This window comes from Motacilla alba, chromosome 27, assembly GCF_015832195.1.
Source record: "Motacilla alba alba isolate MOTALB_02 chromosome 27, Motacilla_alba_V1.0_pri, whole genome shotgun sequence".
Taxonomy (NCBI): Eukaryota; Metazoa; Chordata; class Aves; order Passeriformes; family Motacillidae; genus Motacilla; species Motacilla alba.
In genome coordinates, this window is record NC_052042.1 from 2,948,904 (window position 1) to 2,972,990 (window position 24,087).

General features: G+C 65.7%; 3 protein-coding genes across 4 annotated transcripts; all 3 read left to right on the forward strand.

Moving 5' to 3' along the window:
• The first annotated feature begins 363 nt into the window (after nucleotides 1-363).
• LOC119712201 (inactive phospholipase C-like protein 2) lies at nucleotides 364-12,430 on the forward strand. Of its 2 annotated transcripts, XR_005259800.1 has the most exons (7): nucleotides 364-549; nucleotides 4,722-7,211; nucleotides 7,433-7,636; nucleotides 8,261-8,336; nucleotides 9,697-9,806; nucleotides 9,903-11,314; nucleotides 11,807-12,430. XR_005259800.1 is itself a non-coding variant. In XM_038163167.1 (6 exons), exons 1-6 carry the CDS (start codon nucleotides 364-366, stop codon nucleotides 10,086-10,088), a joined length of 3,252 nt encoding a protein of 1,083 aa, XP_038019095.1. In that variant the 3' UTR covers nucleotides 10,089-12,430. The 2 variants fall into 2 exon arrangements, 1 of the variants encoding a protein (XP_038019095.1); XM_038163167.1 differs by having other exon boundaries at nucleotides 9,903-12,430.
• HCRT (hypocretin neuropeptide precursor) lies at nucleotides 11,223-12,430 on the forward strand. The gene is made up of 2 exons (XM_038163168.1): nucleotides 11,223-11,314; nucleotides 11,807-12,430. Exons 1-2 carry the CDS (start codon nucleotides 11,246-11,248, stop codon nucleotides 12,248-12,250), a joined length of 513 nt encoding a protein of 170 aa, XP_038019096.1. The 5' UTR covers nucleotides 11,223-11,245; the 3' UTR covers nucleotides 12,251-12,430.
• Nucleotides 12,431-12,749: 319 nt separating this feature from the next.
• On the forward strand, nucleotides 12,750-23,716 carry KCNH4 (potassium voltage-gated channel subfamily H member 4). Its single transcript, XM_038163326.1, is given in 17 exon segments — nucleotides 12,750-13,008; nucleotides 15,368-15,601; nucleotides 15,725-15,856; nucleotides 15,988-16,130; nucleotides 16,999-17,242; nucleotides 17,428-17,585; nucleotides 18,340-18,547; nucleotides 18,673-18,867; nucleotides 20,101-20,300; nucleotides 20,711-20,960; nucleotides 21,065-21,279; nucleotides 22,197-22,235; nucleotides 22,321-22,545; nucleotides 22,547-22,683; nucleotides 22,791-22,894; nucleotides 22,982-23,058; nucleotides 23,144-23,716. Coding segments are annotated over 17 exon segments (3,249 nt in total). The 5' UTR covers nucleotides 12,750-12,767; the 3' UTR covers nucleotides 23,591-23,716.
• Nucleotides 23,717-24,087: the final 371 nt, after the last annotated feature.

The window sequence follows — 24,087 nt, forward strand, 5'->3', positions numbered from 1 at the left end:
TTGCGTGCCCGGCTGCAGGGTCGGCCGGGGTCCCACCGGGATGGGGCGGCTGCCGGGCCCGGGCGCTGCGGTGCTGGGCGGAGGCCGGGGATGCCCCGGCGGCGCAAGGTGCCGGTGCCCGGTGCCGGTGCCCTGTGCCCGTCCGCGCGCCCCGCCGCTGCAGCCCGGGCCGAGGGGGCCGCGCCGTCCCCGTCCCCATCCCCATCCCCGCCGCGTCCCCGCCCCCGGCCCGGCCCGTCCCCTCCTCCCGGCCGCGCCGCCTCCCGCCCGCTCCGCCACTGAGCCCGCAGCGGCGGCGGCGGCGGGCGCAGGCTCCGGGCGCCCCGGGGCCCCGCGGCGGCCGCTGCCCTGAGGCCGCGGGGGATGGCGGAGGGGCCCCGGGGCGCCCCGCCGCCGGGCTCACCCCGCCCCGCCGCCCCGCTGCCCAACGGGCCCCGCGGCGGCGGCGGCGGCGGCGGCAGCCCCGGCTCGGGCTCAGGCAGCAGCAGCCGCGAGGACTCGGCGGAGCGGAGCCCCGCGCCCGCCGCGCCCCGGGCCAGCATCATGAAGGTGAGAGCCCAGCACCGGCAACGCACCGGGCCGGCCCCCCCCCGCGCCCCGGGCCCGGCACCTGCGCGGCGCTGGGGTGCCGAGCCGAGTCCCCGCGCCGAGCCCCGCGTCCCCCCGCACCCGTTCTGTCCGCCGCTCCTCGCTCCCCCCTGTGCCCGTTCAGCGGCTCCGAGGAGCTGCAGAGCAGCCGCATCCCCGGGCGACCGAGGGTCGCCACCTGCCCGCGGTGCTGGTCACACCGGGACTGACACAGCGTCCCCGCGCCCTGCCCGGACCCAGGGTTCCCAAGGGCACAATCTGGCCCGGCCCGGCTCCGTGGAGCGTCCGTGGGTCGCGCTGTCAAGTGCCGCGGCCACGCTGCAGCATCACCCGCTCCTGCTCAGGACAGCCCTGGGTTCCCGTGAGGAGATGCCCGCTCCCGCCCCTCGAGCAGCTTCTGCTCTGCCGGGCTCTCCTGACAAACACCGAGCCCCGGGCCTGCCCTGACCAGCTTGCAGTCTGCTCCCAACACCTCGTGTTGGTGCTGCCGGTGGTGGGGCCGGGGTCCAGGGAGGGTCTCGGGGGTCTCCCACCTGGGTGGGCAGCGGATCACACGTGTGCTTTCCTAAACGAACGCCCCTGATTGTGCTGATGCCAGCGGCACTCGCTGACACAATAGGTCACGTCCGCCCGGGACTCGCCTCCCTGCTCCCGGCAGCCTATTTTAAGCTGGGATTGCTCCGGTGCTATTAATACCCCGTGAGGGGGCTGTTTCCGTGGTGCCCCAGCCCCGCTGTTCCGTCCCCGGGATCCAGTTTTCTGGGCAGCGGTGTCAGCACCCCGAGTTCTGCCCGCGCCCGCCGGGGCTCTCGCTGCAAACTGTTGCGGGGGCGGCCGGGCCGTGCCCACGCGGGGCCGGCACGGAGCCCTGCCGGTGCTCCCGGGCAGCCAGAGGCTGCTGCCAGGGCGCCGTCTGTGCCCGCCTTCCTTGGGGACCTTGCCAGGGTCTCCTGCTTCTCCCGGGACAGACCAGCATCCTTCCCTGCCCGGGGACCATCCGTGGGCACCGCAGGCTGGGGGTGGTGAGCCTCTCGCTCGCTGCCGGCCCGGGCGCATCCCTGTCACCACCTGCGTCACCGCGGGATTTGGCCTCACGTGAAGGTCGGGTGGCCCGGGGCCAGCGCTGGCGGGGGAGGGCGCTGGCCCGGGGGAGGTCAGACCCGGACTGTGTCCCCAGCCTTTGCCGGTCTGTTGTGCATCCCCGAGTCCATCCGGGGCCTGAGAAGCAGCGGAGGCACATGTGGAAAGAGCTGCCGGCTCTGTTATTTTTTGGGATTTCCAGAAAAGTGAGTGAATCTGAAAGTGCGACTCACTGGCTGTGTGAAGACAGGGGGCCTGGGGCTGCAGGGCTCAGAGCTGTCCCCTGCAGTGTCCCTGTGCCCTGGCTAGAGGAGCTGCTCCCTTCTTTCTTCTCAGACTGAAAGCAGAGGGGGCTGGTGGTCCTGTGGGCTGGGAGGATGCTGGAGAGGGTGTTGGATCTGTTCTTCCCTGCTGCAGGAGGTGTCCCTTCCCCAGCATTTTGCTGTTCTGTCCCCTGAGCCCCCTTCCCGTTGTGTGCCAGCCCCAGGAGCTGTGTGGTGCCTCTGCTGGGATCTGACTCCATGGCCCCTCGCCGGGGAGTGGCAGCTGGTGCTGCGGGGAGTGGATGTGTCAGTCGCTCTCTTCTTGGCAGGGAGCAAACGACAGTAGAAAAGCCCTGACTGTGCCTGGTCTCCCACTGCCTCAGCTCCGGGGCTGCCGCCTGCCTGCACCCCTGCCCGCGCTGCCCAGACTGGGATAGGGGTTGTGGGGACACCCGGGACCTGGGGAATTCATCTGCAGATGAATCACATCACGGCCAGACAGGGAAGGGAGGGACAACTGATGGATCCCTCTCCATCCCGTGCTTTGAGAGTGGGTTATGTGGCCAGTAACCGTGGCCGTCACGTGGAGGCTGAGATTAGGGCATCAGCACTCACTAGGGCACTAATGCAGGAGATAATTGGCTGAAGAGGTGCTTAACACATGCTGCAGAGCTGGGCAGGATGGGCAGCTGGGCTGGAACGTGCCCTCCACGCGAGCCCACGCTCACCACTGGCACCGAGGTTGGCATCGGCATCGTGGTCTGTGCTTTGCTCTGTGCAGCCCTGCCTACTCCCTGCCAGCTCGGTGGCACAGTGAGCAGCATCTCTGCTCCGGCTGGAGCTCTGCCCTCTGTCTGGGGGTGTTCCGTGCTCCCGTGGCCATGGGCGCCGTGTTCTCCCTGCCGCTGCCTTACTCATCACCTGCCTGCGCTGCTCCTGCTGTGCCTCTCCCAGCACTCCGTGGGCTGTGCCCGGGTTGAAGAGCACCTGGAACAGTCTGGGAAGGGGCTGCCAGGGAGCAGAGAGTGTTCCCTGCCAGCCCCCAGGCCGCACTGAGGAGTGTAGGGCAGCTGCAGACGGGAAATCCTCGCGTCCCCTGCTCGCTGCTTGCCCGTGCAGGGGCAGAAGCAGAACCTGAGTGCCGCAGGGCGCTCTTGGGTCTGTGCCAAGCATCTGCACCCCAAAGTGCTGCAGCGGGCACCACGTCCCCTATCGCAGCCTGGGAGGGTGGGGGTCTGCAGGGAGGGGGTTTGGGCTTTCACCCCGAGCCGGGGTGGTCGGGGGAGCGGCGGGGTGTGTCTGGCTGCCTGCAGCGGGCACAGCTGGGAGCAGGTCCGTGGCGCTGGGTGCACGCAGGCCCCCCGCCCGTGTTTCCTTTCCGGATGGATTTCCTGTTTTCAGCTGTGGGGCCCGCTGCGGAGCCGCGCGGGGTGGGTGCGCCGGGCGGGGAGCGGGTCCGCAGAGAGGCGGGGGTCCTGCCCTCGGTGCCCATCGCTCCTCGGCGAGGTGGGGGCCGCGGCTGCCTCTCGGTAGGGCGCTCAGATTGCAGCGTGCAGGAAGCATCCGGCGTCGAGTCCTTCCCCGCGGGGCTGGCCGATGGCGTGACCTGCCGCTGAGCGCCTGCCGACCCGGGATGGCTGGCACCGAGGCAGAGTCTTGGAGCTCGGCCAGCTCCCCGGAGCAATCTGGCAGCGAGAGGATGCGAACAGCCACCACATCCGAGCTCCAGGACAGGAGGATATGCCTGGCTCTAACAAGGGGCTGAGGGCTGGTGCTTGTTCCTTCTTCCCTGGGCCTTTGTGTCCCGGGCGTCCTTGGAGGATTCCCCATTCCCCGGGGACATGGTGCATCCCTTTGTGTGACTTATCCAAATGCCCTTGGCTGTGGCTGCCTGACCCCGTGGGGCAGATGCCGACCCTCCAGGACCAGGACCAGGATGTGGTTGCCCAGGTGCAGCCCGTGTGGGAGCTGTGGAAGCTCTCGGGGCACTGGAGGGGAGCCACCCCTCACCTCCAACCTGGGCAGCTGATCAGGACCTGCCTCTGACAGAGACACCACCAGATTAGAGGTGACTCACCATAATCTTGAAGAAGTGGATTAAATCTCCTCCTACTGTGCTACTTAATGAAATCCATCCCATAATACACTCCTGGCCCTGCTGTTCCCCCTTATCCCCTGCCCCTGCCAGTCCCGTGGCAGCTGGGTCCCCCCTCCCTGTGGTGAGGCAGGGCAGAGTGTGGGCATGAGGTGCTGGCAGCAAGCAGCCCATGCCATTGTGACCCTGCGCTCCGTGGGACACAGCCGTGGCCGTGGCTGTCCCCAGCACGTGGCATTTGCGGGGTCTGTCCTGCCCCACTCCTCACAGAAGAGTGGGGGATCTCTCCTGGGCTCCGTAGGAGCAGCTCTGCTCGTGCATCACATGCTGGGTGTCTGTTTTGGGTCCCCAGGCCAAGGAGACAGGGGCTGTGCTGGGTTGCTGGCGCATGGCTGTGCCTGGGAGGGTGAGCAAGCAGCGGGGAAGGATCCAGCTCAGGGCCAGGAGCAGGAAGGAAGGAAGGAAAGCAGAGTTAAAATAAGCCAGGCAGTGAGCTGTGAGGGAAGCCAGGGCTGGAGCTGGCTCCCAGCCCCCAGAAGAGGGGCGGACTGGAGCGGACTGGGCTTAGCGTGGTGCTGGGGCACCCTGGGGCAGTGCTGGGGTGGGGGACCGTGGGGCAGGAGGATGCCAGGAGCTGGTGGGGCGTGTGCTGCCTGGCTGTCCCTGATGGCTCTGCCCCTCTCCCACCCTGGCAGGATGGCTCTCGGCAGCGGCCTGCGCAGAAGAAGAAGACAGTGTCCTTCAGCTCCATGCCCAATGACCGCAAGATCAACAGCACGGCCGCCTGCATCTCGCTCATGCTGGAGGGCTGCGAGCTGAAGAAGGTGCGCTCCAACTCCCGCATGTACAGCCGCTTCTTCGTGCTGGACGCCGACATGCGCTCCGTGCGCTGGGAGCCCTCCAAGAAGGACTCCGAGAAGGCCAAGATTGAGATCAAATCGGTCAAGGAGGTGCGGGTGGGCAAGAAGACGCCCGTCCTGCGCAGCAATGGGCTCTCCGACCAGTTCCCCGACGAGTGCGCCTTCTCCATCATCTATGGGGACAACTACGAGTCCCTGGACCTGGTGGCCAGCTCGGCAGATGTGGTGAGTGCCTGGGTGATGGGGCTGCGCTATCTGGTGTCCTATGGGAAGCACAGCCCTGAGGCGCCTGGGACTGGCCACCCCAGCCTGCGGACGTCCTGGATCTCCTCTGTCTTCGACCTGGCTGACCTGGAGAAGTCTGGCCGCATCCCCGTGTCCCGGGCTGTGCAGCTGATCAAGGCACTCAACCCTGGCATGAAGACCTCCACCATCGAGCTGAAGTTCAAGGAGCTGCAGAAGGCCGGTGATCGTCCTGGCACGGAGGTGGCCTGTGACCTCTTTGTGGAGGCATACTGCGAGCTCTGCACCCGCCCTGAGATCTTTTTCCTGCTGGTCCAGTTCTCCAGCAACAAGGAATACCTGGGTGTGAAGGACCTGCTGATGTTCCTGGAGGTGGAGCAGGGCATGGAGGGGGTGACAGAGGAGAAGTGCTTGGAGATCGTCAGCAAGTACGAGCCCTCCAAGGAGGGCCGGGAGAAGGGCTACCTGGCCATCGACGGCTTCACGCGTTACCTGCTCTCTGCCGACTGCTCCATCTTTGACCCCCAGCACCGCAAGGTCTGCCAGGACATGGCGCAGCCCCTCTCCCACTACTACATCAGCTCTGCCCACAGCGCCTGCCTGCTGGAGGACAACTTCTGGGGCCGCTCAGACATCAGTGGCTACATCAGTGCCCTGGGCTTGGGCTGCCGCAGCATCGAGCTGGTGCTGTGGGACGGCCCTGAGGGTGAGCCCGTGGTCTACACCAGCCCCTCGGCTGCCTCCTGTGTGCCCTTCCGTGCCGTGGTGGGGCTGATTGACCAGCACGCCTTCACTGCCTCCGCCTACCCCCTCATCCTCTGCCTGGTGGTGCGCTGCTCGGCCCCCCAGCAGCGGCTCGCTGCCCAGTGCCTGCGCAAGACGCTCGGGGAGAAGCTCTACCTGGAGCCCCCCAACCCCGTGGCCTCCTACCTGCCCTCCCCGGAGGAGCTCAAGGGCCGCATCCTCATCAAGGGCAAGAAGCTGCCGCCCACCTGCGAGGACAGCGAGGGGGAGGTGTCGGACGAGGAGGAAGGCTGGGAGCTGGCGCGGCGACTGGGCCAGGAGGACCGGGAGGCACCGGAGGGAGGTGGGCTGCGGCGGGTGCGCCTCAGCCGCGAGCTCTCGGAGCTGGTGAGCCTCTGCCAGGCCGTGCCCTTCCAGGACTTTGAGAGCTCGAGACGTGGGCAACGCTACTGGGAGATGTGCTCCTTCAGCGAGGTGGAGGCGGGACGCTTCGCCAACGAGTGTCCGGCTGAGCTGGTCAGCTACAACAAGCGGTTCCTCTCCCGCATCTACCCCAGCCCCATGCGCATCGATGCCAGCAACATGAACCCCCAGGACTTCTGGAAGTGCGGCTGCCAGATGGTGGCTATGAACTACCAGACCCCAGGGCTCATGATGGACCTGAATGCGGGCTGGTTCCGGCAGAACGGGGCCTGTGGCTACGTCCTCCGCCCGGCCATCATGCGGGAGGAGGTCTCCTACTTCAGTGCCAACGCCAAGGACTCCCTGCCCGGCGTGCCTGCCCAGCTCCTACACCTCAAGGTCATCAGCGGGCAGAACCTGCCCAAGCCCAAGGGCTCGGGGGCCAAGGGGGAGGTTGTGGAGCCCTACGTCTGTGCTGAAATCCACGGCATCCCGGCCGACTGCGCCGAGCACCGCACCAAGACGGCCCTGCAGAGCGGGGACAACCCCATCTTCGACGAGAGCCTGGAGTTCCAGATCAACCTGCCGGAGCTGGCCGTCCTGCGCTTCGTTGTGCTGGACGATGACTACATCGGGGACGAGTTCATTGCCCAGTACACCATCCCCTTTGAGTGCCTGCAGCCTGGCTACCGCCACGTCCCCCTGCAGTCGCTGGCCGGGGAGCCCCTGCCCCACGCCACCCTCTTTGTGCATGTGGCCATCACTGACAGCCGTGGCGGGGGCAAGGGGCACCGCCGGGGGCTGGCGGGGCGCCGGGGCCGCCGAGTGCGGGAGTACACTTCCACCAAGGCCACTGGCATCAAAGCCATCGATGAAGTCTTCCGGACGGCCACGCAGCCGCTGCGGGAGGCCACTGACCTGCGGGAGAATGTACAGGTAGGACCCTGCAGAGGCACCGGGGGACCTGGTTTCTTCAGGGGAGGATGGGGCTGCACTGAGAGTGGTGGGGAGCCAGGCTGTCCCCCTTTTTCTGGGGGATGTGAGAGAGGAGCCTTACCTGGAGCAGAGAGCTGTGGGAAATGGGGGTGTCCCTGTGTCAGGGGGGCTCCTGGGGGTCCTCCCAGCTGAACTCTGACACTGGTCACCGGTCTCTGCAGAATGCATTGGTGTCCTTCAAGGAGCTGTGTGGGCTGACACCCGCTGCCAATATGAAGCAGTGCATCCTGACGGTGTCCACATGGCTGCTGCACAGCGACAGCGCACCCAGCGTCACCCTCAACCTGGCAGAGCAGTACCCCCCCATGGAGGCCCAGGGCCCCATCCCCGACCTGCTGCGCAAGGTCCTCACTGCCTACGACACGGTAAGTGCCATCCTGCCAGGACTTGGCTCCTTGGGGACGCTCCCTGGGATCAGTGGCACTGGGACCAGCACCCAGTGGTGGCGCAGGTTTTATAGTACAAACCTGGGCAGTTTTTGTGGGATGAACCTGAGCAGGTTTTATGCGATAAACCCAGGCAGGTTTTGTGGGATGGATCAGAGGGTCCAAGGAGGGGGAACCCTGAACTCGCTGTACCCATCCTGGGCCAGGGGAAGGTGCACAGAGCAAGGCCAGGGGGATGCATGAGGGCTGCCCAGGAAGGAATCTTGCCAAGGCACAGGCTTGCCCTGATCAGTCTGACCCTCGGACACTGCAGCCCCTACCCTTTGCCTGCACTGCCTGTGCCTTGCCCTGGTCCCACCAGGTGGGAGAAATCCCATGAATAGCCACAGCCAGAGCTGCTTCCTTCTTTTGTGTTGAAGGGAACCTGGCCATTGGCCACGTGCTGGTCACACCATACCCGGCCGCGTGTGGTGAGGTGGGAAGGGCCGGACCCCCGGCACCGTGCTGGTGCAGGGGGCAGCCCCTGATGAGCCCCGTCTCCCCATCCCAGGAGGGGGCACAGGGCCAGGGCTGCCCAGCTGCTCACGTTTCCCCTCTCCCTAGATGATCCAGACCAGCCGGACGCTGATCGAGTCTGCCGACGCTGTGTACGGGAAGCTCATCCAGGCACAGCAGGCAGGTGGGTCCAGGAGAGCGGCCCCAGCTCCACCACAGCTCTGGCTGTGGACCCAGGCACGTCCTGGGGGGCTCAGGACTTCCTGCACCGGGGCAGGGTGTGGGTGGGTGGGCTGCAGAGCTGTGTGGTAGGGAGCAAGCAGAGTGGGGGAGGCTGATGAGGAAGCGGGAAAGAGTCATTAGCTGTCAAACGCCAGAACATAATTAGTGCCAGAAATAACAGGCTGGGGCTGACAGCAGAAATGGCAACTGAGCGTTAAGACTTCCCCAACACATGGCAGAACCCACACAGACAGGTGCTGCTGCTGCCTGCCCTGATCCTCCCTGCAGGTGCCCCCACTCTGGCAGCTGCCTGGGACCTCTGGCCCCGCTCCAGACCCCTCTGTTGTCTGGGACCCCACAGGGACAGCCCCCCCCCCCAGCTCCAGGGACTTCTGTGGGCTCCCTGTGGGGCTGGGAGAGTGTCAGGAGCTGGAGAGGCTTGGGAAGAAGGAGGGGGCCCTGCTCTGCTGTCCCCGCCATGCCAGCCTTGCTGCCAGCAGCCGTGTTCGTTCCCTGCCCACGCGGCAGACGGAAATCTCCCCAAACTCTTGGCTCAGCTCTGCCCCTGCTGCCAGCGCTGGGGGAGTGGAGCAGTGGGGCACAAGCTGCAGGGCACAGATTGGTGCTGTGCCCTCCTGCACTGCCCGGGCAGTGCTGCAGAGCAGAGGGGTTCTGGGCTCTGCAGCCCCTCGGGGTGGTGGGAGGCAGCAATTTGGCGGCCGCAGCCCCCACCCCCGTGCCCTGGTGGTCCCTGCTTTCACCCTGGCTGTGCTGCGGGCAAGCTGCTGTGGTGCCAGCATGGCTGGTACCCGGCTGGCAGGATCTGGGCCCCGGGGAGCTGCAGCGGGGGCGTGGGGCTGTGGGCGGGCTGATTGGCAGCGCCAGGGCGAGCGAGCTGCGTGGGAGCCCGGAGCTGGGCTGCGTCACGAGGGGTAAATATAGCACCCACTCACGGGGACGGCACGTGGGGCACAGTGACGGGGCCCGCAGCGACGGGGGGGTCTGGTGGCCCTGCTCTGAACCCCCCAGATGAGCTGTGGAGTGCAGGAGTTGTGCCTCTGCCCAGGGTCTTCACTGCCCTTCCAGATCTCGTGGTGTCTGGGTCCAGAACGGCCCCAGGTGCAGCTGAGCGTGGTGCTGGGATGTTGGGGGTCCACTGGCCCATCATTTGAGGCATGGGGGATTCTTGAGGCTGTTGGGGCAGTGGGGAGCCCCTCACCTGCAATCCCACAGTGGGCAAAGGGCATCCCTCTGGCTTGGTCCCTGTTGGAAGTGGGTGGTGGCTGTCCCTGCGCGCACTGAGCACCTCTCCCGTCAATCAGGGATGGATTTCCACAAGGAGCTGCACCGCATCGAGACCAAGGAAGGGCTGCGGGGCCGCAAGCTGCAGAAGGCGCTGGAGAGCTTCGCCTGGAACATCACTGTCCTCAAGGTGAGGGGCGAGGGCTGCCCTGCCCTGCCCTGCCCTGCCCTGCCCCGTCCCCCTCCTGCCTCCGCCCCAGCACACCCCCCGACGTCTCCTCCCCAGGGCCAGGCTGACCTCCTCAAGCACGCCAAGGCGGAGGCGCTGGACAACCTGTGGCAGATCCACAACGCGGGACAGTCCTGCGGCATCGGCAGGAACGGATCAGCCTCGCCGGAGCCCTCTCGGCTGCAAGCCCCGCTGGAGCCGATCCCCGAGACAGACGGAGGTGGCGACACAGCGTCCTGCTGACCCCGGTCTGGGGCTCGGGGCCCGGACTGAGCATCCTTGGCCACGGGGGCCGGGAGCAGGGAGCCCCAGCCTGCCTGGGAACGTGTGTGAGGCTGGGTGCCTTGATGAGGGGCTTGCACCAGAATTCAGTGGAGGGGCTGGGGAGAGATGTCCCTGCTCCCTCTTTCCCCACCAAGCTCCCAGAGGACTCATCCATCCCCTCCATCTGCTTCTGGAGCCAGTTCTCTGCTGAGGGGCCAGTGGGTACCCCAGTGCCCACGTGCATGTACCCGCAGCCTGCTGCGCCAGATGCCACTTGGAAAAGCAGCCCCGGGTCTGGGCTCCTGTCCACCCCCCCAGGGCTGCAGGTTTGGCCTTCTCCAGCCCTGAGGAAAACCTGGCTGGCAGAAGGATCCTGGCTGCTCCTGCCACCTCCTCAGCATCCCTGGGGTCCCCACTATGCAGAGGGACTGGGAGGCTCTGTGGTGCAGCAGCTGTAGGGTCAGGGTGTCCCTGAACAGCAGATGTGGCTTCTGGCACCAGGGAAATGTTTGGGTTCACCCCCAGGGCAAGGGAATTCAGCACAAGCAGAGGCTGGAGGTGGTCTGGGGTCAGGCTGGGGCTCTGGGGTGTTATAAAGAGTGCAAGAGCCTCCCCGGTGCCCTGTGCTCCCTCTGTTCCAAGCACAGCACCAGGGTGGGACGGTGTCACCAAAGGGGATGCAGGGTGGCACCGGATACAGGATCCTGGTGGCACTATCCCTCCCTGGCACCAGCCAAGCGCAGGGCGACGGCTCCCCACGTCAGTCAGGGAGCTGTGCAGCTGCTGGCACCCCTTTGTTCGGGGGGTTAATTAGCCTAATGAAGAGAGGGCTCTGAGCAGCGCTGCTGTCAGAGCAGCCAGCGCTGACCTTCAGCCCCTTTGTGCCAGCCCGGCAGCACAGCCTGTGGGCAATTACGGCCTCATTAGTGCCAGGCACCCCTTCCAGTGAGCACCCTTACAATGGGGAGCTGCAAATGAGGGGAAAAGCCTGGATGGTCTCCGGGCTACCGGCCACAGCGCTCCCGTCTCCCAGACACCAGCTGCTCCCGCTGCCCCAGGTATTTTTGGCAGCCCTATTGTGCCGGGCCCTATAAAGGGGCAGTGGCAGTGCAGGGTGCTGTGCTGTTGGCTGCCTGATGGGACATGCCCCAGAGCCGCTCGGCCACATGAAGACCCCAGGAAGGATGGAGGTGCCCAACGCCAAGGTGGGGCTGGGGGGCTGCAGCCGCTGGGGACGAGAGAGCAGCGATGGGTGGGAGGTCAGAATGTTGGGCTGGGGGTGTGGGACGGCCTGGCCAGTTTCTTGGGAAGCTCTGAGTGTGCAGCAAATCCCCGGGACTCCCTGACTGTAGCCGGCAGCTGATGGGTGCTCACCATGGGTGCTTTCACTGCTTGTCCCGTGGCACTGGACAGCGAGAGGAGGGCGTTTGCCACAGCTGCTGTGCGCTGGAGCAGGGCAGGGGGGCGTGAGGACACCCACATCTGGCTGCTGGCTGGCACACAGGTGAGGGAGCAGGGCAGGGGTGGGTGAGGCTCCAGGTGCACCTCAGGTGTGGGGCTGAGCCCCTGCAGCAGCAACCAGGGCAGGGGGGAGTCGAACACCGGTGAGCACAGCAGAGGGGACAGTCCTGGGTTGGGCAGGTCCCCATCTCTGCCGTGTCGCTGCCCTGCCCTAACGCTGCCCGTGTCTCCGGCAGCCCCGGCGAGCTGCCTGCCTCCTGCTCCTGCTGCTCTTCTGCTCCCTGGCTGCCGCCCGGCAGAGCCTGCCCCACTGCTGCCGGCAGAAAACCTGCTCCTGCCGTGTCTACGACCTCCTGCACGGCATGGGCAACCACGCCGCCGGCATCCTCACGCTGGGCAAGAGGAAGAGCGTCCCCCTGGCCTTCCAGAGCCGGCTCTACCGCCTGCTCCACGGCTCCGGCAACCACGCTGCGGGCATCCTCACCATGGGCAAGCGCGGGCAGCACTCGGGCACCGTCTGCCACGACGCGCTGGGCTGCCCTGCGGGCACGGTCGCCCAGCCGACAGCGGTGCCCCGAGGCGCTGCCACCAGCCCTGACGGCCCCAGGGAGTGCCAGGGACACTCAGGGAAGGACCTGAGCACGAGCCAGGCCCAGGGAGCTGCAAGGAGCTTTTACTGAACGGGATGGGGGCAGCGGGCACAGAGAGGATCCCTGGCAGGACGGACTCCGGGGACACGCAGCCGGAGCTCGGTGTAAATAGCACTTTTAGATACCTCCTCCCAGCCCTGGCCCTGGCCCAGCCTGCTCAGGGCACCGCGGGCACCGCGGCCTTTTACAATAAATGGTAGCCTGATGTCACCCGGCTGTGTCGTGTCTTTGGGGAGGGGTCGGGCGGGGACAGCTCGCTGCGGGGGCAGCTGCCGGAGCAAGTTCCGTCCTCCGCCGGGCTGGCACTCGGCTCCTGCCCTGGGACCAGCTGTCTGTGCGCAGTACCAGGACAGAGGTTAACCGAGGGGCGGCGCGTCCCGCCCCTTCTGCAGCCCCCGCGGGCCCGAGAGGGCCGGGGCTGAGCGGTTCCCGGGGCTGAGCGGCTCCCGGGGCCGGGCGGCTCCCGGTGCCTCCCGGTACGGCGGCTCCAGCGCCACCAACCCCGAGCCCCTCCGGGCCAGCTCGCCCTACCCGCGGGCGGGGGACGATGCTCGACGGTGCCGAGGCCCCTCCCGGTGCCGGGGCGGGGCGGGGGCGGGGCGGGAGCCCCGGGCGGGCCGGGATCAGCCCGCGGTGCTGCGGAGGGGCCGGGGGCGGCGGAGGCAGCCCCGCCGCCGCAGCCCCCGCGGCTGCCGGCCGCTCGGGCGGGACGATGCCGGTGATGAAAGGGCTGCTGGCGCCGCAGAACACCTTCCTGGACACCATCGCCACCCGCTTCGATGGCACACGTAGGGCGGGGACGGGACCGGGGAGGGGCCGTGGCCGCGGCGGCGTGGGGGGAAACCGGGCGGGGGAAGCCGCTGTCCCGCAGGAGGCGGCGAACGGGACAGGGATCGCCGGGCCCCGCGGGCCTGGAGCCTCGGCCGCCCACGCGCTGTACGGGCACCGTCCCGTACCTGCGCTCGGTGCTCCGGTGCTCCCCGTGCCCGTGTCCCAGGCCGCCCCCGCTGCCGGGGCCGCGCTCAGCACCAGGGACAGATCCCGGTGTCGGCGGGAGGGGCGCGGGAGGTCCCGAGAGGACACGGTCGGTCTCAACACGCCCGGGCTGACCCGGGATGCCCCGTCCCGTGCCCGAGTGGTGCCCGTGTCCCCGGGCGCTGAGTTGCTGTCCGTGCCCGTGTGCCGGGGCCGGGATGGGTTGAAGCCGGGATGGGTGACACCCGGGTGCCACATGCCAGCTCCGGCGCTGCTGGCACCATGAAGCCACCCGGGAACGGGCCGTGTTCACGCTTGACCTCAGCTTCCCCTCACAAACACCTGCAGCCGGTGTTTCCCGGGCCAGCTGCCTGCATGGCTGAGCATCTCCTCCCTTGCTGGGAACGACTGGCATGGAGATGGCACCGGGATCCTGCAGCCGCCTCCCAGGGCACTGTCGAGGCACTTGGAGCACTCTGGAGCATGTGTTTGCTGCCATGCCGAGATGCCTCAGAGCCTGGAGTGACACGGGGCAGCCCTGGTGGCACAAGGAAGCTGAAATTTGGGATGTTACCCTTGGGGCTGCAATGTGTGAGAAATCTCTCTTCCCTGACTCTGACTGAGCTGCGCCTGGAAGTGACAGGGCAGAGCCACATGTGCCTCATGATGTGATCCCCCTGTCCCTCCAGAGGGGCAGAGCTCCTGGGTCAGGCTCTCCAAGGGAAGAGTCCCCAGAGAAGCTGCCTGCTACACCAGGGCCAAACACTTGGGAATTTGCCCCGGAGAGCCTGGCTTTGCCCCCAGTGCCCTGGCAGCCCCCTGTCCAAGGCTGCCCAACCACCTCCGCCGGGCACTTTTAAACAGTGTGGGGCTTTGCGGGTTTGATGTGCCTCTTATCGGCTTTATCTGCCACGGAGAGGGGTTTAGGGCAGTGATACTCCGTGGGGAGTTAACCCTGCCTCTCCCAGGCAGCCGCTGCTCTGGGCCCGGGGGCACCCAACCAGGCACACTGGCCACCGTGGCTGGGGTCTGCCAGCCTGCCAGGGCCACATCCTCCAGCTCAGCGAGCCACTCCCAAATGCAAACCCTTGTTTTCTGTTCTAATAACACATCCTGGATATCACCATAATCCCGGCTTCCCAGAGCCAAAATCTGGCCTTAGTCACAGCTTCGGGCTATTTTTGCTTCTCCGAGCTAATCCTGGGCTGAGCTGTGCTATGGTGGCCCCACGGCACCTCCATCAGCCAGGGCTGCCTGTGGCTGCCTCCCTTCCCTCCCGCAGCCTCTCGCTGCCTTTGCCCGGCCCTGGCACCCCTCTGCCCGCGGTGTGCGGGCGCTGGCATCACCGTGGGCTCCTTTTTTATGAGAGAGGGGGCAGAGCACATCCACCTGATCCTGGCTGTGTGGTGCAAGGGTTCTGTGCTGGACACCCAGCAGCACAGATGGTTTTGGGGCTGGGAATAGCCTGCTCTGCCCACGCTGAGCCCACCACAGTCCATGCCAGCTGCGCACCAGCTTCCTTGGCACCCTGCTAAGGTGAGCCCTTCTGTCCTGCTGGTGCTGTGGGGCAGGGCTGTGGGGCAGAACAGTTCTTCTGTGACTGGGCAGGGCACAGGGCTGGTGAGCACTTTGCTGCAGCTGGTGCCACCTCCTGCCACCAGGGCTGGTGATGCTGGGGAGGCTCTGTGCTGCTGAGAGGCCGAGGATGATGCAGTTCATCCCTGGCTCATGGCAGCTGGGCGCTGGCCCTTGATGGTTTTTCTCCCACCCTCTCAGCTGGTTCCTCAGCACCCCACACCTCTGGGCATCTCAGCACCACAGCTGGGCACCCCTGGGCTGGGCACGCCCAGCCGGGAGCTGCTGCTGCCACTAAGCTCCCTGAGCCCTGGCAGAGTGGCAGATGGTCGGGGGAGGCGTGAGCTGCCTGGCGTGGCTGATGGGGGCCAGGAGACGGATCCAGGCTCCTTCCCCTTCCACTGCATGGGGCTGGGCTCCTGCCTGGGCTGGACAGGGGCTGAACGAGCTCTGGGAGCAGCTAGGGACAGCCAGCAGCCACACGGAGAGCTGGCTTCACTTCCCAGAGGGACCCGTGGGGGGCTGGCAGGGCTGGTCTGCTGTTGGTGCCCCCTGAGGTGGCCCCAAGGCCTCGGGGGCAGCTGTGTCTCCTTTCAGACAGCAACTTCATCCTGGCAAACGCTCAGGGCCGCTGTGGCTTCCCCATCGTCTACTGCTCCGATGGCTTCTGCGACCTCACCGGCTTCGGCCGCAGCGAGGTCATGCAGAAGAACTGCAGCTGCCGCTTCCTCTGCGGGGCCGACACCAGCGAGCCCGTCCTGCAGAGCATCGAGAGGGCGCTGGACAGCAGGCAGGAGTACCAGACTGAGGTCTGCTTCTACAAGAAGGACGGTGAGTGGCACACGGGGCCGGGTCACAGCTCCAGGCTGGGATTTGGCCCTGTCGTGGTCTCACGGTGTGGGGTAAGCTGGTGGGGGAGCTGCCTTGCCTTCACCAACTCTCTCCTCCACCCAGGAGCTGCCTTCTGGTGCCTGCTGGACATCATGCCCATCAAGAATGAAAAGGGGGAGGTGGTGCTCTTCCTCTTTTCTTTCAAGGACATCACAGAGAGCCGAGGCAGGAGCTGCCCCGGTGACAAGAAGGAGGGTGAGCCATGGCTGTAGAACGGGGATGGGATTCAGGGAGCGGCGTGAGCAGTGGGCACGTGGCAAAGGGGCTCCCTGTTCCCTGGTGGGGAACGGCGCTCTCACTGGCTCAGCATGCCTTGTCCACGGCAGAGAAGCAGAGGAGTGAGAAGCAGAGGAGCAAGAAGCCCGGGAACTCACACCTGAGGGCTGCACGGAGGCAGGGCCGGACCATGCTGCACCAGCTCAGCAGCCAGTTTGCCCGGAGGGACCGTGGCGAGATGAAAATCAACCGTGTAAGGACCTGGGGACCCTCAGTTTTGCCCGGCGCCTCCCATGCTGGGGCTGTGGTGAACTGGCAGTGCAGCAGCTCTCCTGAGAGCAGCCCCCAGCAGAGCCCAGACTCACTGGGATGCTGTTCCCTGGCCTGCCAAGTACTGAAATGCCCCCCCAGCTCTGGCAGCCACGCTGTAGCCAGGCTGCACTTGTGTTTGGTTGGCAGCAGGAGAACCCAGTGGGTGCCCAGAGCTTGTTTTTGAGACAGCAGACCTGGCAGCTGTGGCAGAGCTGTGCCTCTCCTCACACACTCACTGTCAGGAAACCCCAGTGCTGGCTCTGAGCACAGCCACACTGGCTCTGGGGACTGCTGTTACCAGGGTGCCAGAGCTGTGGAGCTGCCAGATGGGGCACAGTCCTGTGCCAGCCCCTCTGCACAGCTGCTGTGCCCAGTACAGGGCACCACCTGCAGTTGTGGGGCCACAAGGAGGGTCTGAGAGCTGCTGGGTCCCAGAGCTGATGAGCAGGCAAAGGATATCAGTGCACCAGTCTTGAATTTTGGGGATTTGGGTGGAATGGCCCCAGCTCTGCCCTCACCTCTCCCCTCCTCTGCTCCAGCATGTGAATTGGCACCTGAGATGGTTCCAGGCAGCAGCTGGCATTGCCAGGGGTTACTGTTAATAGCAGTGACGTTAATTGATGTGCTGTGATGTTCTGTGCCCATCTCTGAGGGTGACCACGGTGCAGGAGAAGGGTGTCATCACCCTGGCATCAGGGGGTGCCAGCTGGCTGCCAGGACTCAGGAGAAGGGGTGGCTGTGGTGGCCTTCACCCCTCGTGTGGGATGGCCCCTGCACCACCCCTGTCCCTCCCCACGTTTGCCCTGCAGAACGTGTTTGAGAACAAGCCGTCCGTCCCCGAGTACAAGGTGGCCTCGGTACAGAAGTCCCGCTTCATCCTGCTCCACTACAGCATCTTCAAGGCTCTCTGGGACTGGTTGATCCTGCTGGCCACCTTCTACGTGGCTATCACTGTCCCCTACAATGTCTGCTTCACGGGCACAGAGGACAGTCTCTCAGCTGCCCGCAGCACCATTGTCAGCGACATCGCCGTGGAGATGCTCTTCATCCTGGGTAGGTCTGGGGCTGAGCTGGATCCAGGACACAGCACAGGGTGGGGCAGGGATCAGGGGTGATGGAGAGGGGAGCTGGGGTTGCTGTGCCCCTGGGCACACCAGAAGTGTGTCGGCTGTGGATGCTGGCTCAGCTCTGCTGGCCACAGAAGGGGTGGTGAGGCTGGTCCTGCTCTCCTGGGGTAGATATCATCCTGAACTTCCGGACAACGTACGTGAGCCAGTCGGGCCAGGTTGTGTACGACCCTCGCTCCATCTGCATCCATTACGTGGCCACCTGGTTCTTCGTGGATCTGATTGCTGCCCTGCCCTTCGATCTGCTCTACATCTTCAACGTGACCGTGGTGAGTGCTGCCGGCACAAACATAACCTTCAGCAGCAAAGCTGCTGCCCACCTCCCTGCCCCTCTCCAACACCCACATCTCCTGGGGATTCCCTGTGCCCCGAAAAGCCACAACCCTGGCTGCCTGCTGGGTGTTGGGCACAGGGCTGCAAGGCTGGTTGGGGATGAGCTAGCTGCCTCTGGCTTGCCCTGTGACCCATGACCCTCTGTAGGAATGTGCCCTCTGTTGACAGAGTGACAAAACTATCTTTTGTCCCCTTAAAAAGGAAAGAAGCCTAGAAGTTTCTCTCTTCGATCAGGTGAAAAGGCATCTCATAGGCTTGGGGGACTTTACCTCAAACTTAAGGATAGCTAATTGGACAGGAGCCAAAAAGTCCTGCTTGGACAATTTACTAGAAAAATAAGTGAATAATGGAGCTAATTGCTTTTGTGAGGCGTTTTACCAGGAACGGGAACTTTTTGCACTTGGCTTGTTTTTTCTCTGTTTGTTATTTTGCCTTTTATTAAACCTTTTTGTTCCCAACGCTGCAACAGAAGCCATCCTGCTGATTTTATGCCTCCAAAGGCAGCTGAGCTATCTTGGGTGTGAAATAGACCTCTAAGAGCTTATGAGACTTAACTCGAAGAAGCTCCTATATCAATCCTGCTGGCAGCTGTGGGGGTGACAGAAGGTTCCTGCCCCGGGGACGGTGTTGGGGTCCCTTTTTGTCCCTGCCTGCAGCTACACCAGGTTCACCCTGCTGCCTGCCCCGCAGACCTCGCTGGTTCACCTGCTGAAGACGGTGCGGCTGCTGCGGCTGCTGCGGCTGCTGCAGAAGCTGGACCGCTACTCGCAGTACAGCGCCATGGTGCTGACGCTGCTCATGTCCATGTTTGCCCTGCTGGCTCACTGGATGGCCTGCATCTGGTACGTCATCGGCCGCAAGGAGCTGGAGAGCAACGACCCCCGCACCTGGGACATCGGTGAGCGCGGGGGGGAGGCGTTCTCGGAGTGCTGGCATCCCCCCTGCTCTGCGGGGCGGCAGAGCCCGGGGTGCAGCCCTCCCAGCTGGCTCCTGCAAGTGCTGACCCCGGGCTGTGCTTGGCAGGCTGGCTGCACGAGCTGGGCAAGAGGCTGGAGGCTCCCTACATCAACAATTCGGTGGGCGGCCCCTCCATCCGCAGCGCCTACATCGCCTCCCTCTACTTCACCCTCAGCAGCCTGACCAGCGTGGGCTTCGGCAACGTCTGCGCCAACACCGACACCGAGAAGATCTTCTCCATCTGCACCATGCTCATTGGGGGTGAGGAGGGCAGCGGGGCTCGCAGGGTGCTCACCTCAGGCTGCCAGAGCCCCCTGTGTCCCTGGCAGGGGCTGGGGGAGGATTGGAATTTACCAATATTGCTGATGGAACGTGCCTTGGCTCACCTGGCCCTTGCGTCCAAGCCAAATAGTGGCAACTGAGGTGTTTCACTCCAGAGACACTGCTGGCTAGCTGGAGGTTGCAGCAGAGCACGTGAGAACAAATCCAGGCATGTCAGAGCTCCAGGAGCAGCGGGATGGAGTTTCCTCTCGCAGAGGGTTCGCTCCTCATGTTGCCTCTGACGGAGAAGCTTTAAGGCGAGGTGAAGGAAAGGAGTCGGTTCTGAGGGAGGGTTTTAATCCAGAGTTTTTATTGTGGCCTCTGAGTGTAGCAGCAGCTCCAACAGAACTCCCTGATGGCATGGCTTGCTCGCCCTTTTACCTGGGGGAGAGGAAACCCACCAGCCAGGTACAGGAGAGGAGGTCCCCAGGGACAAAGGACACCTGGATAGCCCAATGCCCCCCAGGGCTAGGAGGCATCTTTTGAACTTGCCCAATCTCATTGCCGTTCTGGAGTTCCAGGGCTGACAGTGCTCGGCAGGGGTCGGGGTGGGGAAAGGAGAGGTGATTGACACACTTGGGGAAGGAATCTTCAGGGAGAAACCTGGGGTATCTGAGGCAAACCATGAGATCACACCGCAACAGGGGAGGTGATGGGATGGTGAGACAGCCCCGTGAGACAGCCCCGGGCTGGGTTTGGGGACAGCCCCCCCCTCGTGCTGAGCCCCTGGCTGTCCTGTATAGTTTTGCAGGCACGCCCCCAGGGGAGAGAATGATGCATCTGAGTCCATCTTATCAGAAGGCTAATTAATGACTTTATTATTCTATATTATTCTGTACTATATTACACTACATTACATTACATCTAAACTGAATGTGCCAGGCCCTCAACTCTGCACACAACTGCACTCATCTCCTGACTGTCACCCCACACTGGCCCTGAGAGGCCAAGGAAACAAAACACCATCATTTTGGGTGAACAATCTCCATACTGCATTCTGCTTTGGCACAAACACAGGCGCAGCAAATGATAAGAGTCGTTTTTCCTTTCTCTGAGGTTCAGAGAATGTGAAACCCAGAAATATTCCTGGGAAGAACCGTGCCTTGCTTTTCTCTGTGAAGAGAAACGTGGCGGCAGCCCCGGCCGGGCCTGACGCCGCCCTCCCGCCCCCAGCGCTGATGCACGCCGTCGTCTTTGGCAATGTCACGGCCATCATCCAGCGCATGTACTCCCGCCGCTCGCTCTACCACACCCGCATGAAGGACCTCAAGGACTTCATCCGCGTCCATCACCTGCCCCAGCAGCTCAAGCAGAGGATGCTGGAGTACTTCCAGACCACCTGGTCGGTGAACAACGGCATAGATGCTAATGAGGTAGGAGGTGTTGGTGGGGCTCGGCCGGCCCCCTCCCGCAGCCCCGAGCTGCACCTGTCCCGGGAGCAGTGGGGCTGGCAGGGCCAGCTCAGAGTGCTGCTGGAGGGGCCAGCTCTCGGGCGAATCCCCGCAGCCCCGAGCTGCACCTGTCCAGGGAGCAGTGGGGCTGGCAGGGCCAGCTCAGAGTGCTGCTGGAGGGGCAAATTCCTGCCAGCACGGGGAGCGGGACAGGCGAATGGAGCAGAAGCAGCTGATTGATTACCACAGTGCCCACCTCTGTCTCAGTCGGCACTGCTGAGACACCGGGGCAGCTCAGCAGCGAGATTCCCCGCTCTGGACCTGTCCCCTGGGGCTGCGGGAAAGCTGCTCCCTGCCCCCCGTGCCCAGAGCCCCGGCTCCTCTGTCCCCAGCTGCTGCACGACTTCCCCGACGAGCTGCGTGCGGACGTGGCCATGCACCTCCACAAGGACATCCTGCAGCTGCCCATCTTCGAGACGGCCAGCCGGGGCTGCCTCCGCTCCCTCTCGCTGCACATCAAGACCTCGTTCTGCGCCCCGGGGGAGTACCTGCTGCGCCAGGGCGACGCCTTGCAGGCCAACTACTTCGTCTGCTCCGGCTCCCTCGAGGTGCTGAAGGACGACGTGGTGCTGGCCATCCTGGGTGAGGGCAGGTGGCGGGGGCTCTGCCCCAGCCCTCCCCGCTGCCCGGCAGAGTGAGGGGCGAGGGGCTCGTGTCACTAGCCCGGCCCCGGTCCCCTCCTGCAGGCAAAGGGGATTTGATTGGAGCCGACCTGGGCGGAACGGAGCAGGTGATCAAGACCAACGCGGACGTGAAGGCTCTGACCTACTGCGACCTCCAGCACATCGGCCTGCGGGGGCTCTGCGAGGTGCTGCAGCTCTATCCTGAGTACGCCAGCAAGTTCACGGCTGACATCCACCAGGACCTGACCTTCAACCTGCGGGAGGGCAGCGAGATGGAGGTGGGTGCGTGTCCTCCTGCTCAGGCCCCTTCCTGTGCTCACGGCCCCGGGGCTGGGGCTGGGCACGGCCGTGGAAGGGGAGGCTGTGCACTCAGGTTCCGAGGTTGGGGAAGGGGCTGCAGCTCTGCCACCCCGGCACGCAGGTATGTCCTGTCCCGGCTCTGTGCAGCCCAGGGAATTGGCAGAGAGAGCCTTTGCAGTGCAGGAGGATGAGGAAGGCCTGGAAACTGGATTGGAGAGAACTGGGGGGGACTGCAGGACAGACAGCCAGGGCAAAGACTCCTGGAGTGCAGCACGCAGCTGGGGGCTGTGGGTTTAGTCATGCTGCTGGCTCCAGTATCCAGGGGGATGTTCTACTGCAGAAATGGCTCTGCTGCACTTTACCTCCCCCAGCTCTGCTGAGAGGGGCTTGGAGCTCCTCTGGAGCATCTCCCTGGTACCCAGTTTCCCCCTGAGCCTGGTGGAGGTGGTGCGGGAGGTCCCAAACAGCCCTACCAAGGCCCACCATGTCCATAACACAGGAGGGGCGTAAACAAACCAAGAGAGGAGAATGCCAGGAGTGTGCACCGGGCTCTGTACCTGCATCACCCTCCCATGCTGGTGGGAGTTCGGCCATCAGAACTGCTGCTCTGATGGCTGAGCCGGGGCTGGGATTTGGGGTGCAGCCTTGGCTCTGCCTCGGGACACTCAGGCCCAGGCTGGGCAGCTCACCACTGGCGTGGCAGCAGCGGAGGAAGGAGAGAGGGTGAGGGGTGGTGGAGGCTGGAGCTGAGGCCGATGTGTGGGGCCGGGGAAGACTTGGCTGCCCAGGGGGGCACCGAGAGGCTGGGGGGGCTGCGGGCCCGTGGCTGCTCCCCGTGGAGCTGTGCAGGGGCTCCCTCCTGCTGCTGAGCCGGTACCGTCTGCTCTCCCCGCAGGGGCTCTGCCGCTACTCCCGGTCCCCGAGGCTGCCGCAGGTTCGTCCCTTGCCGAGGCGATGGGGGAGGACGGGGCAGGGCCGGCTGCGGCCGGGACCGCTCCTGACCTCCTGCCCGCCTGCAGCCTCGTCCGGAGAGCGGCGCTGCCCCGGAGAAACCCCTTCCCTCCATCGTGGAGGATGAGGAGGAGCCCGACGAGGTTTTCCAGCAGCTCCCCGCCAGCAGCTCCCGCCGCAAGCTGCTGCTGCCCGCGCTGAGCAGCTCGGTGCGCCGCGGCTCGCTGAGCAGCCTCCTGGGCGATGAGCTGGGCCAGGCGGCAGCCCTGCGGCACGGCTGCCCCTCCCCGGCCCGCGGCGGGCCGCAGCCCCTCTCCGCGGTGCCGGAGGGACGGCCGGCTGCTGGAGCGGGACGGCGGCGCGGGCGGGAGGCCGGCCAAGCTCCTCATCCCCTCGCTGCACTCGTCCGGCCCGCCCGACCTCAGCCCCAGGTAGGCTGGGATGTGCGGGTGGCTCACCCGTGCCAGCCAGGCTGCCCGGGGGGTGGCACAGAGGTGAGGGGGTGACGCGGGGCAAACCTCGCCCCCTCCTGCTCTAGAGTCGTGGATGGCATTGAAGACAACGGGGGCGCTTCGGAGTCCCAGAGCTTCTGCTTCAGCGTGGAGCCGCCGCCGGGTGCGGCAAGGGACTCCCCCGGCTCAGGTACCGCCAGCAGCTGCCCCGCAAGGGCTCGGTACCAGCCCCGGGGCTCGGCACGGCATCCCACCGTGTCCGCGTCCTCCCCAGCAGGGACCGACCCGGGCGGCCCCGCCCTGGCCATGGAGGCAGAGCGGATAAAGCAGAACATCAGCAGGCTCAACCAGGAGGTGTGGTGGGCACCAGAGGTGGGTGCGTGTCCCCCGAAACCCCGCGCACCTCGGCCGGTGCTCACTGCTGTCTGTCCTCTTCCAGATCAGCCACCTCAACCAGGAGGTTTCTCACCTCGGCCGGGAGCTGCAGAGCATGATGGAGCTGCTCAAGGCTCACCTGGGCACCCCGCACCCCCCGGCCTGCCCCTGCCGTCTGCCCGCCACCGTCTCGCCGCCCGCTGCCCCGGTGCCGCCCCCCTCGCCCCCGGTGCCCCCCAGCTCGCTCAGCTCGCCCACCGCCAGCCCCCGGGCCAAGCGCTGCCCGGTCCGCAGCCGCTCTGCCCACGCCGCCGCCCTGCACCCCTGGCCGGGCACCGAGGGGCCGCGCCCGCCGCGGGGGGACGCCCCCGGCCCCGACCCTCGCCGGGGCTCGGACTCGCAGCCGCCGCCGCTGCCGCCCCGCTCCGCCCGCTCCTTCCCCGGCTGCTCGGCCGGGGCTTGGTGCCGCGCCCGCCCGCAGCCGCGGTCCGGCTCCACCAGCTCCCACTGACCCCGCGGGCACCGGCGGCACCCGCACCGGGACCCGCACCGGGACCCGCACCGGGACCCTCACCGGGATCCTCACCGGGATCCGCACCGGGACCCGCACCGGCACCCGCACCGGGACCCTCACCGGGATCCTCACCGGGACCCGCACCGGGACCCGCACCGGAACCCGCACCGGGACCCTCACCGGGACTCTCAGCAGGACCCGCACCGGGACCGGCACCGGGACCTTCACCGGGATCCTCACCAGGATCCTCACGGGGACCTTCACCGGGACCCGCACCGGGACCCTCAGCGGGGCTCTCCGCTGCCGGTGACGCTGCCCGGCGGGGCCGTGCCCCCGGGGGTCCCCGGGATGCTGCGCTCCGGACGCGCGCAGGGATTTTGATACGGTTTTATACTTTTGGCCCTCGGGGCCTTTTCTGCAGCCCCGCCCGGGTCTCCCGGGGCTGTGGGACGTGGCGGGGCAGCGTAGGGATCTCCGGTGGGGTCTCCGGTGGG